The sequence below is a fragment of the Mizuhopecten yessoensis genome, unplaced genomic scaffold (genome assembly GCF_002113885.1).
Source record: "Mizuhopecten yessoensis strain PY_sf001 unplaced genomic scaffold, ASM211388v2 scaffold3431, whole genome shotgun sequence".
NCBI classification, from domain to species: Eukaryota; Metazoa; Mollusca; class Bivalvia; order Pectinida; family Pectinidae; genus Mizuhopecten; species Mizuhopecten yessoensis.
Window position 1 is genome coordinate 283358 of NW_018405041.1, and position 15669 is coordinate 299026.

Genomic DNA, 15669 nt, shown 5'->3' on the forward strand with positions numbered 1-15669 from the left:
GCCACTAACAAAAAACATTCACAGCCTAGGCAGCGCCACTAACATAAAACATTACACAGCCTAAGCAGCGCGACTAACATAAAACATAACACAGCCTAGGCAGCGCCACTTACATAAAATATTCCACAGCCTAGGCAGCGCCACTAACATAAAACATTCCACAGCCTAGACAGCGCCACTAACATAAAACATTCAACAGCCTAGGCAGCGCCACTAACATAAAACATTCCACAGCCTAGGCAGCGCCACTAACATAAAACATTCCACAGCCTAGGCAGCGCCACTAACATAAAACATTCCACAGCCTAGGCAGCGCCACTAACATAAAACATTCCACAGCCTAGGCAGCGCCACTAACATAAAACATTCCACAGCCTAGGCAGCGCCACTAACATAAAACATTCCACAGCCTAGGCAGCGCCACTAACATAAAACATTCCACAGCCTAGGCAGCGCCACTAACATAAAACATTCCACAGCCTAGGCAGCGCCACTAACATAAAACATTCCACAGCCTAGGCAGCGCCACTAACATAAAACATTCCACAGCCTAGGCAGCGCCACTAACATAAAACATTCCACAGCCTAGGCAGCGCCACTAACATAAAACATTCCACAGCCTAGGCAGCGCCACTAACATAAAACATTCCACAGCCTAGGCAGCGCCACTAACATAAAACATTCCACAGCCTAGGCAGCGCCACTAACATAAAACATTCCACAGCCTAGGCAGCGCCACTAACATAAAACATTCCACAGCCTAGGCAGCGCCACTAACATAAAACATTCCACAGCCTAGGCAGCGCCACTAACATAAAACATTCCACAGCCTAGGCAGCGCCACTAACATAAAACATTCCACAGCCTAGGCAGCGCCACTAACATAAAACATTCCACAGCCTAGGCAGCGCCACTAACATAAAACATTCCACAGCCTAGGCAGCGCCACTAACATAAAACATTCCACAGCCTAGGCAGCGCCACTAACATAAAACATTCCACAGCCTAGGCAGCGCCACTAACATAAAACATTCCACAGCCTAGGCAGCGCCACTAACATAAAACATTCCACAGCCTAGGCAGCGCCACTAACATAAAACATTCCACAGCCTAGGCAGCGCCACTAACATAAAACATTCCACAGCCTAGGCAGCGCCACTAACATAAAACATTCCACAGCCTAGGCAGCGCCACTAACATAAAACATTCCACAGCCTAGGCAGCGCCACTAACATAAAACATTCCACAGCCTAGGCAGCGCCACTAACATAAAACATTCCACAGCCTAGGCAGCGCCACTAACATAAAACATTCCACAGCCTAGGCAGCGCCACTAACATAAAACATTCCACAGCCTAGGCAGCGCCACTAACATAAAACATTCCACAGCCTAGGCAGCGCCACTAACATAAAACATTCCACAGCCTAGGCAGCGCCACTAACATAAAACATTCCACAGCCTAGGCAGCGCCACTAACATAAAACATTCCACAGCCTAGGCAGCGCCACTAACATAAAACATTCCACAGCCTAGGCAGCGCCACTAACATAAAACATTCCACAGCCTAGGCAGCGCCACTAACATAAAACATTCCACAGCCTAGGCAGCGCCACTAACATAAAACATTCCACAGCCTAGGCAGCGCCACTAACATAAAACATTCCACAGCCTAGGCAGCGCCACTAACATAAAACATTCCACAGCCTAGGCAGCGCCACTAACATAAAACATTCCACAGCCTAGGCAGCGCCACTAACATAAAACATTCCACAGCCTAGGCAGCGCCACTAACATAAAACATTCCACAGCCTAGGCAGCGCCACTAACATAAAACATTCCACAGCCTAGGCAGCGCCACTAACATAAAACATTCCACAGCCTAGGCAGCGCCACTAACATAAAACATTCCACAGCCTAGGCAGCGCCACTAACATAAAACATTCCACAGCCTAGGCAGCGCCACTAACATAAAACATTCCACAGCCTAGGCAGCGCCACTAACATAAAACATTCCACAGCCTAGGCAGCGCCACTAACATAAAACATTCCACAGCCTAGGCAGCGCCACTAACATAAAACATTCCACAGCCTAGGCAGCGCCACTAACATAAAACATTCCACAGCCTAGGCAGCGCCACTAACATAAAACATTCCACAGCCTAGGCAGCGCCACTAACATAAAACATTCCACAGCCTAGGCAGCGCCACTAACATAAAACATTCCACAGCCTAGGCAGCGCCACTAACATAAAACATTCCACAGCCTAGGCAGCGCCACTAACATAAAACATTCCACAGCCTAGGCAGCGCCACTAACATAAAACATTCCACAGCCTAGGCAGCGCCACTAACATAAAACATTCCACAGCCTAGGCAGCGCCACTAACATAAAACATTCCACAGCCTAGGCAGCGCCACTAACATAAAACATTCCACAGCCTAGGCAGCGCCACTAACATAAAACATTCCACAGCCTAGGCAGCGCCACTAACATAAAACATTCCACAGCCCAGGCAGCGCCACTAATATAAAACATTCCACAGCCTAGGTAGCGCCACTAACATAAAACATGCCACAGCCTAGGCAGCACCACTTACCTTAAACATTCCACAGCCTTGGCAGCGCCACTAACATAAAACATTCCACAGCCTAGGCACCGCCACTAACATAAAGCATTCACAGCCTAGGCAGCGCCACTAACATAAAACGTTCCACAGCCTAGGCAGCGCCATTGACATAAAACATTCCACAGCTTAGGCAGCGCCACTAACATAAAACATTCCACAGCCCAGGCAGCGCCACTAATATACAACATTCCACAGCCTAGGTAGCGCCACTAACATAAAACATTCCACAGCCTAGGCAGCGCCACTAGCATAAAACATTCCACAGCCTTGGCAGCGCCACTAACATTCCACAGCCTAGGCAACGCCATTGACATAAAACATTCCACAGCCTAGGCAGCGCCACTAACATAAATCATTCCACAGCCTGGACAGCGCCACTAACATAAAACAATACACAGCCTAGGCAGCGCCACTAACATAAAACATTCCACAGCTTAGGCAGCGCCATTGACATTAAACATTTCACAGCCTAGACAGCGCCACTAACAAAAAACATTCCACAGCCTAGGCAGCGCCACTAACATAAAACATTCCACAGCTTAGGCAGCGCCATTGACATTAAACATTTCACAGCCTAGACAGCGCCACTAACAAAAAACATTCCACAGCCTAGGCAGTGCCACTAACATAAAACATCCCACAGCCCAGGCAGCGCCACTAACATAAAATATTCCACAGCCTAGGCAACGCGACTTACAAAAAACATTCACAGCCTAGGCAACGCCACTAACATAAAACATTCCACAGCCTAGGCAGCGCCACTAACATAAAACATTACACAGCCTAGGCAGCGCCACTAACATAAAACATTACACAGCCTAGGCAGCGCCACTTACAGAAAATATTCCACAGCCTTGGCAGCGCCACTAACATAAAACATTCCACAACCTAGACAGCGCCACTAACATAAAACATTAACAGCCTAGGCAGCGCCACTAATATAAAACATTCCACAGCCTAGGTAGCGCCACTAACATAAAACATTCCACAGCCTAGGCAGCGCCACTTACATAAAACATTCCACAGCCTTGGCAGCGCCACTAACATAAAACATTCCACAACCTAGACAGCGCCACTAACATAAAACATTAACAGCCTAGGCAGCGCCACTAATATAAAACATTCCACAGCCTAGGTAGCGCCACTAACATAAAACATTCCACAGCCTAGGGAGTGCCACTAACATAAAACATTCCACAGCCCAGGCAGCGGCACTAACATAAAATATTCCACAGCCTAGGCAACGCGACTTACAAAAAACATTCACAGACTAGGCAACGCCACTAACATAAAACATTACACAGCCTAGGCAGCGCCACTTACAGAAAACATTCCACAGCCTAGGCAGCGCCACTAACATAAAATATTCCACAGCCTAGGCAACGCGACTTACAAAAAACATCCACAGCCTAGGCAACGCCACTAACATAAAACATTCCACAGCCTAGGCAGTGCCACTAACATAACACATTCCACAGCCCAGGCAGCGCCACTAACATAAAATATTCCACAGCCTAGGCAACGCGACTTACAAAAAACATTCACAGCCTAGGCAACGCCACTAACATAAAACATTCCACAGCCTAGGCAGCGCCACTAACATAAATTATTGCACAGCCTAGGCAGCGCCACTAACATAAAACATTCCACAGCCTAGACAGCGCCATTAACATTAAACATTCCACAGCCCAGGCAGCGCCACTAACTTATACAGCAGTGTTGATTGCCACGTTAAATTTACTGTTCATTAACGATATCACTCTACACTTAACACTAATGATAACAATCGTACATTTTATTTGAAAATTTACAAAAATGCATACGAAAAACTCACAGGTTTTGGCAAAAACCTACACAGCATATCTAAATTATAATAGAAAAGTAAATGATGTTGTAATCTTTTATTAGTATGATAGTGTTTTTTTCTTAGTTTAGAGTCAAATTCATCACAGAATTATGACGTGTATTTCATTTCTATTACCTATATCGGGTTTATCTGATTTAACAGTGACACAATGTGTTGTTTCTTCCAACTGTTCATGTTCCCTCAGAACAATGAAATGTAATTTGATATGTAAAAGTCTGAAATATTCAAAAACGCTTGTGCCACAAAACTTATTAATGTTCGATATTTATTCTATCCATTACATTAAGCAGTCTAGTTAACTAAATCACTATCATAGCTAATCGGCAGGGTGTCTTTGACCTCGTCGAGTTCCACATCAATTTCTCCATAAAGATCAGTCGGGACGATCGTCTCCTCGGACTGCTGGTCTAACCATCTTCTTCGCTAAATCGTAAAATATCTTTATGAGTGAAACTTATTTTACTACCTCAAATAGTTTTTTTTATTATTAGATTAAGACAAAATAGCGTTCATGCTTCTTTGTCTACTGAACTTTGCCGTGTGGACTTGATTATTATGAAATTTCTGATCGTACAATGAAATGTTAGTTGCCCCGATTTAAAAAAATAATGTTAAGGGCAACCTAAATTAAATTAATGAAATTTCCGTCGTTATTATTTTGAAATTTCCGAAATGTTTCTAAAATTCACCTCTTGCGATGCATTTAATTTACCTAACAATATTCATTCGAAATTAAACAAAGTAACCAAATATGAAAAGGGAAAAAAAAAGGATCTTTCTCCTGCCACACTTACACTTTTCCGATGTCGATATCCAGAAATTATGATTGCAGAGCACCAAAACGGGAGAGTAAGTGAGCAATTCTTGACCATAAAGACGCTTTTTTGTGTTGCTTCACCGATTAAATAAAAATAATGAATATTCCAGACCGAAAAAACACTTTTAGAGTGACGTTCATCTCCTTGATTCTAATGGCTACTTATCAATCGCTCAGGCGACTATAAATAGTGGAGTGTTACTCTGTCAGTATGACATGAGTGACGACATACATGTACCCAAACACAACAATAATCAGAAAAATGTCAACTGCTTACAATTTTAGAGAAAAAAAAATGCAAATACTCTGAGTGTAAGTCAGAATGACTATACATAAAATATAATAAAATAGTTATATAATTAAAAATTATTATCTAACATGTTTAAAGACTTCCTTCATGTAATTGTATTTAGGTGCTGTTAGAGAGACAGTAATGCATTTATGGTGTTAAATGGTCGAATATTTCATAAGGTGAAGCATTCATAAACTGTGTATTTCAATTCCAAACTTGATTTTGACAAAGAGAAATATCAATGCGGTTTGATGCAGTGTCTCATTTCTAGAATGTGACATTTTTTTCACTTACCACGAAATCAATCAGAATATCATATATGAAGCTCAATATATTCTTTGTGTGTATATAATATTTACCTTGTCGACCCCAAACTCTAACCACCGACGGGCCTTTTTTGGAAGGAAGGGAAACAACTGGTCCCCAATAGATAAAATGTATCTCACATCTACTTCATCTGGTGCTGGAAAACCTAAATATCAAATTAAGTAAGGTTCTACATTAAATACGATATCTATTTAAGACAAATCAAGGATTATTATGGGGCTATAGGGTATACAATGTATACCTAAAACACTGTGGATTTATGCAAAGTCATTTTTAGTATATACCATATAACCAACCAACAATAATTATTTGCTGACCCGTATAATTCAATTTAAAAGTCAGACATAATTGATTTGTTCATAACAAATGAATGCGTATAAATGATGTATTCATTGCTGATAAAAACAATAATGATTTAACACAAAAACACAACATTGCACAGTTTTTTTCATCGCTGGGCAACTTCAACCAATCAGAAGCCAGAATGATAAATACTATGCCAAACATCATTTCCTGTTTTGTCTACATTTAGGTAATACAATATTGGTTGAATAGCCATAATCAAATTATAACATTCTCTATCGCGTTACAGGGTCATTAGCGTTTTACAATATTTACATTATGAACATATGTATGTTATATATAATAAATATTACCGATCTCTACAGCAGTGCAAGCCATATGGGCTAAGCTGTAGTGTTTTTTGTGATGTGCAACTAAACGTTGAAATATAGAAAAAAAAATCTCAAATACTCGAAATTTAGACAATGTTATTATAACGCCAATTGTGATTCGGCAATGTAATATAGTTTATAAATAGTTTATAAATAGACATATTTATATTTTAATTTTCAAGAAATTTTAAAAACTGCAACTCAGCCTCGGTGATTAATAAGTGAATTTTGCTTCTATCAAAGTAAATATGAAATACAATGAAGTTACCCCTTGACTTATTTTGAGATACTAGGTTACTCTGTGTAATCTACAATGGCGCGCCTTATTTAAATTCGGAGTTGTCGTGTGCTTTCTGCCATGTGCAATAATCACTCGGCTACATGCATTTCTTACAGTATATGTATAGATTTAATCGGAATCCTTCGCTAGTTATATAATGTCTGAAACAGATTGACATGCTATTATTTGCATGGAACAATAGAGATTATGTTGAAGCATTTTTTGTTCGTATTCTACCTTATAGTTGTCATAAAGATTTATATACCCCTATTCTATTTTTATACATTTGTATACGCGTTGAAAATACATATTTTGACTAAAAACACTATGATTTATTTTTCATGTATTTGTGCCAGAATATTAGAGTGACTTTCTACACGGTATAATGGTTCGGCGTTTTGTTCATTAGCAAGATATATTTATAATATATACTTTTTTCTACTATAAAGAACTCTTATTTTCTCTAGCTGCTGTGGGAAAATACAAATTTTGAATATGCATTGACCATTTTTGTTCATTAGCAAGATACTCAAATAAAACAACACTTGGTATTTTTTTTCCCCTTTCATTTCCAGCTCATTTAAGGAGCTACAAACGCTTAACTACAAAATCTCAATATACACCGAATAAAGTTCATTCAACTTTAAAATCGTTCCAGAAGAACATCAATTATTTATAAAACTTTTACGTTGTATCATACTTCATGTCATTACCTGTCATCAGGCTTACGGTAGATCCTATCACAATCGTCAATAGTAGTCCCACGTCCCCAAACCAACGAAACGACAGGGAAAATAACTTGTCAATACCTTGTCTGGGTTGTCGAAAAGAGATAGGAAAGAGTTAATGACAAATCATCACCGAATTTATACTGTATACCAGGATTTTTTCGCCAAATAAAATGTACACTCTTCACAAGAATTAACCATATTCGCCCCGTGTTAGTATCGCCTCCTCAGTAATGCATATCATATTGTCTACTAATGTCCCGTTAATGCTACATTCGCCCTAATTATCATCACGGACGATATGAAATGATAACACATTTGAAATGTACACAAACAAGATGGAAATTGATGAGACCCCTGCGTAATTCTGTACGTTAGGATAATAAAACGACTGAGCTGTATGGTGTACATGTAAAATAGCATATACAGGTAACCCAGGCTGTGACACAAAACACTAGTATAAGTTTGAATAATTTTGAATTGATGACGTTATTATTGTTAATCATTCAATGTTCCAATCGACATTTCCATTGTGTATACACCATCGATATATAAACCACATTTTCATATTCAATACGCAATATGTAAAGTAATTACGCTTTGATGGTATTGAAGATTTCCATTTCTTTTTGGTATGATGTTATTCGTGAAGATGTGTTGCTAGGATGCGACGGATGTCAAGCTGATGAGTTGTAGCAAACAGTTGAATTAGTCATCAAAGTTGTGTTTGTGTAGAATGTCGAATCCAGAGAGCATTGATCTGTTGGGTTTGGTGGCAGCCAAGGCTCACTTGGTTTAGACGTGAAGAAGTTTTGTCCAAGGGATATCCAGAAAACAAATATCATCGATATTACCCCGCCGATGACGACACCCTGTAATACAGAAAACATGCTAAAATTGCATTTGATAAAAAGTGTTATTTAATTGGATGGACGCTTTTTATAAAACGTTTCAATAGTTTTTATTGAACCAGAACCATTATAAATGTGGCGTGATCAATGCAAGGGCAGTTCAGTATCTGTGAGTTTCAGTTTCATAGAATATGCAAAAGAGTTTTGCGAACTCTAATAAACATATTTAGTTTGAAATTATTTTGAATCACTTACGTTATCAAAGCTGTTGAAATTTTATGAAAGCTGACAAAATAAACCTTTTCAAAAGAAGAGAAAAAAACAAGACATAAAGCTTTCATTTTTTCCTTTACCACCAGTCCATGACGTATATCATTGATCTGCATGATTTCACAATAAATGCTATAAACAAGTTTGTTATGACGTAATAATACTTTAATTTTCTGGCCGACGGACAATGAAATACCGTTCAATATGATTATATTCAACAATGTACAATTATTCCTTTGTAGTGATGAACACCCATATCACGCATTTGTGAATTGTGTAGTACAACCCACCTTTTTAGTTGCCCATGGACAAAACATGGAAAAGAGGAACATGCCGGACAGAGGACCTCCAAAACAGGTAAGTATTGAAGCAGCTATCTGGAAAATATATGAAACTTTAAATGAAAATCAATATTTATATTAAGACGATATAAATGGTTCAGTAATATCAAAAGAAAAATCTTACATAACAATGCATCTTTAAGAAAAATGATAGTCAAAATTAGTCCTAATGTCCAGGTAATAATTTTAATGACAACAAAGTTGACCAATAATACAAAGTAAGTGATTGGCGACGAAGACATCAAGAGGACAGTATCAGCTCCGATGCGTAGATTGAATCTTATGTGAACGTAGGATGCAAAAGGCAATAGTATAAACCAATACCTGAAAGTATCACAAAGCTGTTGCAATAAAGCTTTATCACAACAACTAACGACGTATGTAAACAAAATCCACATTATTAGTAGAGAGTAACACATCATAACGTATAAAAATATGTTCTGGAATGGATTGTGGTGAATTTCGGGAGAGTTCTCCTTGAACCGTGGACCCCGCCGGCACGATATCTCGTCACCTCGCTGTGACGTATTGGTGCGGTCTCTTTATATCCGAACATTCGACAAGAACACACGTGAGTGATTTTCCTTCGCTTATTTTAATAGCTTTTGGGACTTGAGAGCAGTTCTCAACTACATGTTGTGACGGTTTGTGATAACACACCAAATTTACGTCAGTATCATTGAAGCGATTTTAATTTATTATTTTTCAATTATATCTACCGACATGTCCAGTCAGGTAATGACGGACCTCAAGTTTTACTTATAATAATGCCATAAGATCTTTTGTTTAAGTCCCTTTATACCATTTTCATGAAACAGTGTATTGTTACATGTACGTTATTTGTTCACTATAATTCCCGGACTCTTTCTGCTTTCAATCCATGAAAAAAATCCTTGTTTACGTCACTACCCCTGAAGCTGTAGTTGTAAATATCGGTTACGAAATGACGTAACAGGTTTACATAAGTGTATCAACACCTTTTTCATGTTGATATTATGTATGTTTAAATAAAACAAAGCCTAAGCTAAACTAATTATAGAAGCACCTAAGACAGTCGTGGTCTGTTTGTATGATTCCTGTTTATAGTGTCCCAGTTAAACTTTTGCCCTACGCCGATAACATACATATCATACTAACCGCTGTAATGATATATTCCACTTCTTGCAGGAGGTGAAAAAGGCAAAAGATAAATTGCGGCGAACATTTCCCTGTATAAAGTATTCTTTTTAAATTGCATATTATCCTATACCTGACTCATAGATCCCGAAACATTGGCTATCAGCGCTGTGACAGCGACAGACATCCCTCCGTAGAAAAAGACTGAAACATGCAACAATACTTATTTTGAACAATTTAAAATCACAGATATTATTAAAAAAATGTGTTGATATTTCATGAAACTATAGGGAGATTATCTTGTCGCATTGTAAGTAGACGATATCGTTTGCTTACTTGAAGAGTGACTGGGTCTTTGATTGATTGCGACATTATAAATAAACAGCTTTCCACCAATTGGTTGTCAGTTGATTCAGTAATGCATGTCCCCACTTAAACAATATAGTGAATATTTGGTAATATTTATCAAAGAAAAATAGTATCACCAGAAAGCATAAGTTGCAATGGCAAATCAGAAGAACGGTCAGAAAAATTATTTAAAAACCTTCTTTATTATACATTAACTTTACCTGATACTTTGGCAATCGCCGTGGCTTTTCCATCGGACATGTCATTATATCGGGGTTTAATGAAGTCTTGTACTGTCTGAGCACTTAGACAACTTAGTCCAGATGAAATTGTGCTGTAAAACAGATATTCTAATTCATTTGAGATGTAACACGACATTAGATTGTTCAATCAAAATAATATATGCAGTCTACAATTTTCTCATCTGCATAATTATGAAGCCCGGATGGCGATTGTTAATGCAGTCATTGACCCCGACTGACTCTGACACGTCATGAACTTGATTATTAATGACGTCACGAACAAAAGCATGACCCCGCAAGGTCAACGTAATTATGTCTCACTTTGAATATTCCTGACGTCACCATTCCACGGAGGAGAGAACCAGATATCTTAAAATCTTCTTTTTTTTTGGTTTTGTGAATTATATGTGGATAACCCTACTGTATTTTTATTTTTTGCGGCGGTATATCGTAATTATACTTAGTCAAATACCTGTTTTACTGGCTCCGCTCCGTGCTGCAAAAACAATTCAATTTGCGACAGTATAATCACGATATCCCGCCGCAAATCTCAAAATACAGTAGGGTTATCCCCTAATTACCAAGCCTGTGTCCTAAACGTGTCCGTTTAGTTTATTTAATTTAACTCAATAGTATAAACCCGTACCAGCCAATTTGCTTCTGGATATAAATCATAAGTAAACATTATTCTTTTGATATCTTTTATATATTCAACTTCCAAATATATTAGTTTGTTTAATTATATCCCTAGAAAGAATGCTCTACTGTCGTGTGATTACAGTTCGAAAACTGATACGCGATTGTTCTAATATTGACAAAAAAGGCAACTAGCTTGTGCAGGGCATTAACACCAGGTCTTACATATAACATAAATGTCTATATATTTTAGTACACGATTACACACTAGTCGCCCTTGTAAGTATCGAAATAATCACTAGGGATACACATATAAATTATCTCTGGTCCGTCGGCCAGAAAATCAACAGTGTCCGTTAACAGGCATTATGATATAATGTATAAATCACCACTGTTAAAGTATTTTATGTAACCTACCTTAATGAGGCACTGAACAAAGAAGCGAGAAACAGCCCGGAGAGTCCAGGAAGACCGTGAAATATCCTCACCACCATGTGGGGTAGCAACTGGAACAATTAAAAATAGGTACCTTTTTTTGTTGTTTAATTTCAAACCTTAGCCAATTTCGTAATATAAATTTATGTGCTTTTGAAATACTTTTTAATCAAATCATAGGGATTTTAAATCATGCTGACACTTACAATTTCTTTCTGAATTAAGCTCAAATAGCAATGATATCAATGACTTTACCAATTATTCTTAATGACGCGAAGACGTAATGATTTTTATTAATTTATGCATACCTGACTAGCATTCTTTATCTGACCTGATTCAATGGGATCTTAGCCGACGACATTAAAGTAGGCAAACATCACTAGACCTTCAATATTGACTATAAGGGCGATAATGAAGAAGGCTGGAGCAGCAAAATACATAATTCTGAAAGTAAAAACGTAATAAAACATGTACGCTTTCACATTTTTACCTGGTTAGATACACCCGATATGGCATGCAAACAATAAACCGCCACATTAGCATAAACAGAAACATAACAATTCAAGAACCACGTACACACATAGTAACGATAGTCGCTTTTGTTAAACATTTTCCTGCCCTTGTGATACCTCCCATTTCATTGTGATATAGAGATCCAGTGAATAAGGTGATAATGCAAAAATCCGGTGATATTGCAGTCAAACATGTAAAACTAATAGTTTTTGCGCTGATCAAATAAGTGGATAATCACTCTGTTTGAGCCTTTTTGGACGTTTACTTATAATTGATGGTCATTTAGATCTGCTTACAATATTGACATTATTTAATATCCGACCTAGTGACATGGCTGTAACCAAGTTTCTTTCTAAATTCTTCGTTAATACAAAGGTCAAGATAACGTGGGAGGTGCCAGGGATAGGAATTCTGAAGGAGACCATTCAAATTTATCAAACGCCATGAAAAAGGTCTTCTTACCGTTTGCCTTCTTGTAAAGACTTAACGGAACTTATCCTCTGAACCGTTGCCTGGTTGAATGCCATGCCGAAGGCCACTAAATAAAACCCTAAACACAGTGACCAGACCGTCTGTCGAACTGTCGGGTCTGGGTCAAATCTGGAATTGAAATAACAAGAGTTACAAACAACAATAATAGCCATTCAACATGTCGTACAACTTGTGAAAATTCAGTAATAATATAATATTAATAATAATATACAATATTTGATATAGTGACCTACCTAGCTAGAATAAGCCACTCTAAAGCGCTTTATATAGATATGCAATTTATACAATTAGGATATTCATTAAACAAGATCATAGTTAAAATACATGCTATTTTTGGGACAAACGTTAGACATTATCCACTCGGATGTCCCCAATTTAGTAAGCTATGAAGCAAGAGTATCATCAAAGAGTTGTCCCTGAAGTTATCCATCGACAGAAAAAAAATTAATTGGTCACTCCATTGACATAAGTATCAATAAAAAGATTCCACACAACGTATATTTTGTTTTAACAGGAGCTACCAATATAAAGCCTATCTTGCTAATTGAATCACCGATGCAATAGTTGTTTAACGTCAAATGGCTTCCAAAGCGAGTTGTTAAAGCTCGGCCGATACGATGAGGTTTTTTTAATCAAACATCCAATTTCTAAAGTTAACAAAAGTATGGCAGCTTTGTACTCTTTCGCGCAGTAGATAATTGTACTGAGTATTCCTAAGCTATTCTGTAACTTGAATTGATATGATATTCGTCGCAGAAACAGAATTTTAGATATAAGGCAAATACATTTTGATGTTCGTGTCGCTACCCACTTACTTGACATAATTGAGTCTAAGATTTTCGTAGTTAATTTGGAACACCTTTCCTATGTTTCCTACACCCAACAGGAAGAACCCGATACCAGTACCAGACAGAGAAATACGACACACATAATATAAAGTTCCAGCATTATTTATAATAATAATAGTCAATAATAGTAATATGGCTTCTATCAGTTTATAAGGGTAACAAAAGGGGTACAAAGACAATTGTTGTCAGAACTCAAAATAAATATAATCATATCACAGAAGGCTTACTACGAACAATCTTCAAATGACAATATATATAGCATTTGATTAGTATTCAGAGTAATAAAACAGCCATATCAATTGATTATGTATGAGACTTTAACCAACGTTTACAATGACGTAATGATAAATATGATTGTATGGTACATTTGTATCATCAAATCGCGGTGAAAGGCTAACTGAGCCGTTGCTTGCCTTAACATGTTTTACTTATTGTTGTGCCACAAAATGTGTTACTTAGACAATAAGACAAATATAATATTACCTTATCTATGAAATGTACGATTCAAGTAATTAAATAAACGTTATGTATTGGTATGTTTTCCTTTATGACGACAACACTCATCCCTAGGGTCATAATGATACATTGTAATACACCTGTCCATACGACCGCATTGATTCCGCCCAGTACAGAGATACAAGTATACATTATAAAATATCCGTCCACACCACCGCCTCGAGTCCGCCCTGTATAGAGATATAATAAAGCATTATAAAACATCCATCCACACGACCACCTTGTGTTCGCCCTAAACAGAGATATAATTATACATTATAAAACATCCGTCAACACCACCGCCTTAAGTCCGCCCTGTACAGAGATATAATAAAGCATTATAAAACATCCATCCACACGACCACCTTGTGTTCGCTCTGTACATATTTATAATAATACATTATAAAACATCCATCCACACGACCACCTTGAGTTCGCTCTATCATAAATATGTACACAGAGGCCGCTTGACATCTTAATTCATTAACACACCCGCCATGTACCAACATATGACATAAGATAACGCTACCATTCCGTCTACTGGACCGACCGTATTCCGCACTGTACAGATAAATGATAATAAAAAAGCCATATTCAAGTGCGACGTTTTATATCCCAATGCTCATCTACACCGCATCAAACATTTACCGTCATTGAATTAATAAAGAAAATTATATAATAATTTATGTTTTATCAAGTTCACTTCGGTAAACATTTATTTAAAATGAATGAAAAGTATTGAGCAAAACATTAATCACACCCTCAACAACATGAGAAAAACCTTATATCTCCGATTGTCCAGTATTTATATCATAGTCCTAATTATTATCTTACAAATACATGTATATCCGTCGCATACTTCAATACTCACGTTGCAGTTATTATTGGAATAGCCTGATTAATTCCCTGATAATATTAATTCCCTGATAATATTTTAGCACATCACGTGATAAAATGCTAACTATTCATCGGCTGTTGATATATATTCTATGTATTTAGTCATTGAGCAACGCTGTGAACAGACAAGTTCTCCTTGACAAGAAAGTACTTCTTTTTTCTAAACAGGTGCTATGATCATTGACAGCAAGCGTTTTTCTAGGAGGTACTTCAATGAAAGTTCATATATTCAATCAAAGCTGTCATCAGGTAAACAAAATACAGAAACACCTTATCATTTGACAACAGTTCTATTTTATCTGACTCATTGAGTATAGTTCTAGTGACAAGTCATGCACACAGTTCCACAAGGATTTTTCATTTCATTTCAACAAATTTTATTGACAAAGTTGATACAAGTCANGTATTATTTATTTTTATAACATTTTACAATTGTATATAAGCTATATAGCTATCAAATCACACAGATATTGGCAGACATTGACCAAAAGTCCATGTGCAAATATATGCACAGGTCACAGTCGCCAAAACTGTTAAGGTATTGTAGTTTAATATGAAAATAGATAGCTAGT

General features: G+C 37.5%; 1 protein-coding gene across 2 annotated transcripts; it reads right to left on the bottom strand.

The window, feature by feature from the left end:
- Positions 1-7619: 7619 nt before the first annotated feature.
- Positions 7620-13735, bottom strand: LOC110447487 (sodium-dependent multivitamin transporter-like). Of its 2 annotated transcripts, XR_002462600.1 has the most exons (9): positions 13673-13735; positions 12828-12965; positions 12161-12296; positions 11835-11923; positions 10761-10873; positions 10325-10395; positions 9025-9111; positions 8211-8485; positions 7620-7699 (listed from the first exon to the last, which is right to left on the bottom strand). XR_002462600.1 is itself a non-coding variant. In XM_021493222.1 (8 exons), the coding sequence occupies exons 4-8, from the start codon at positions 11909-11911 to the stop codon at positions 8291-8293; spliced, it is 543 nt and encodes a 180-aa protein (XP_021348897.1). In that variant the 5' UTR covers positions 11912-11923; positions 12161-12296; positions 12828-12965; positions 13673-13735; the 3' UTR covers positions 8063-8290. The 2 variants fall into 2 exon arrangements, 1 of the variants encoding a protein (XP_021348897.1); XM_021493222.1 differs by lacking the exon at positions 7620-7699 and having other exon boundaries at positions 8063-8485.
- Between the last annotated feature and the right edge of the window lie 1934 nt (positions 13736-15669).

Excerpts from the sequence above, each read along its gene's own strand:
- LOC110447487 (XM_021493222.1), bottom strand. The coding sequence starts at position 11,911 with ATGGTGGTGAGGATATTTCACGGTCTTCCTGGACTCTCCGGGCTGTTT. Across the intron at positions 10,874-11,834 it reads TTGTTCAGTGCCTCATTAAG|CACAATTTCATCTGGACTAA; the intron begins GTAGGTTACATA and ends TCTGTTTTACAG. Across the intron at positions 10,396-10,760 it reads GGCGATTGCCAAAGTATCAG|TCTTTTTCTACGGAGGGATG; the intron begins GTAAAGTTAATG and ends TGCATGTTTCAG.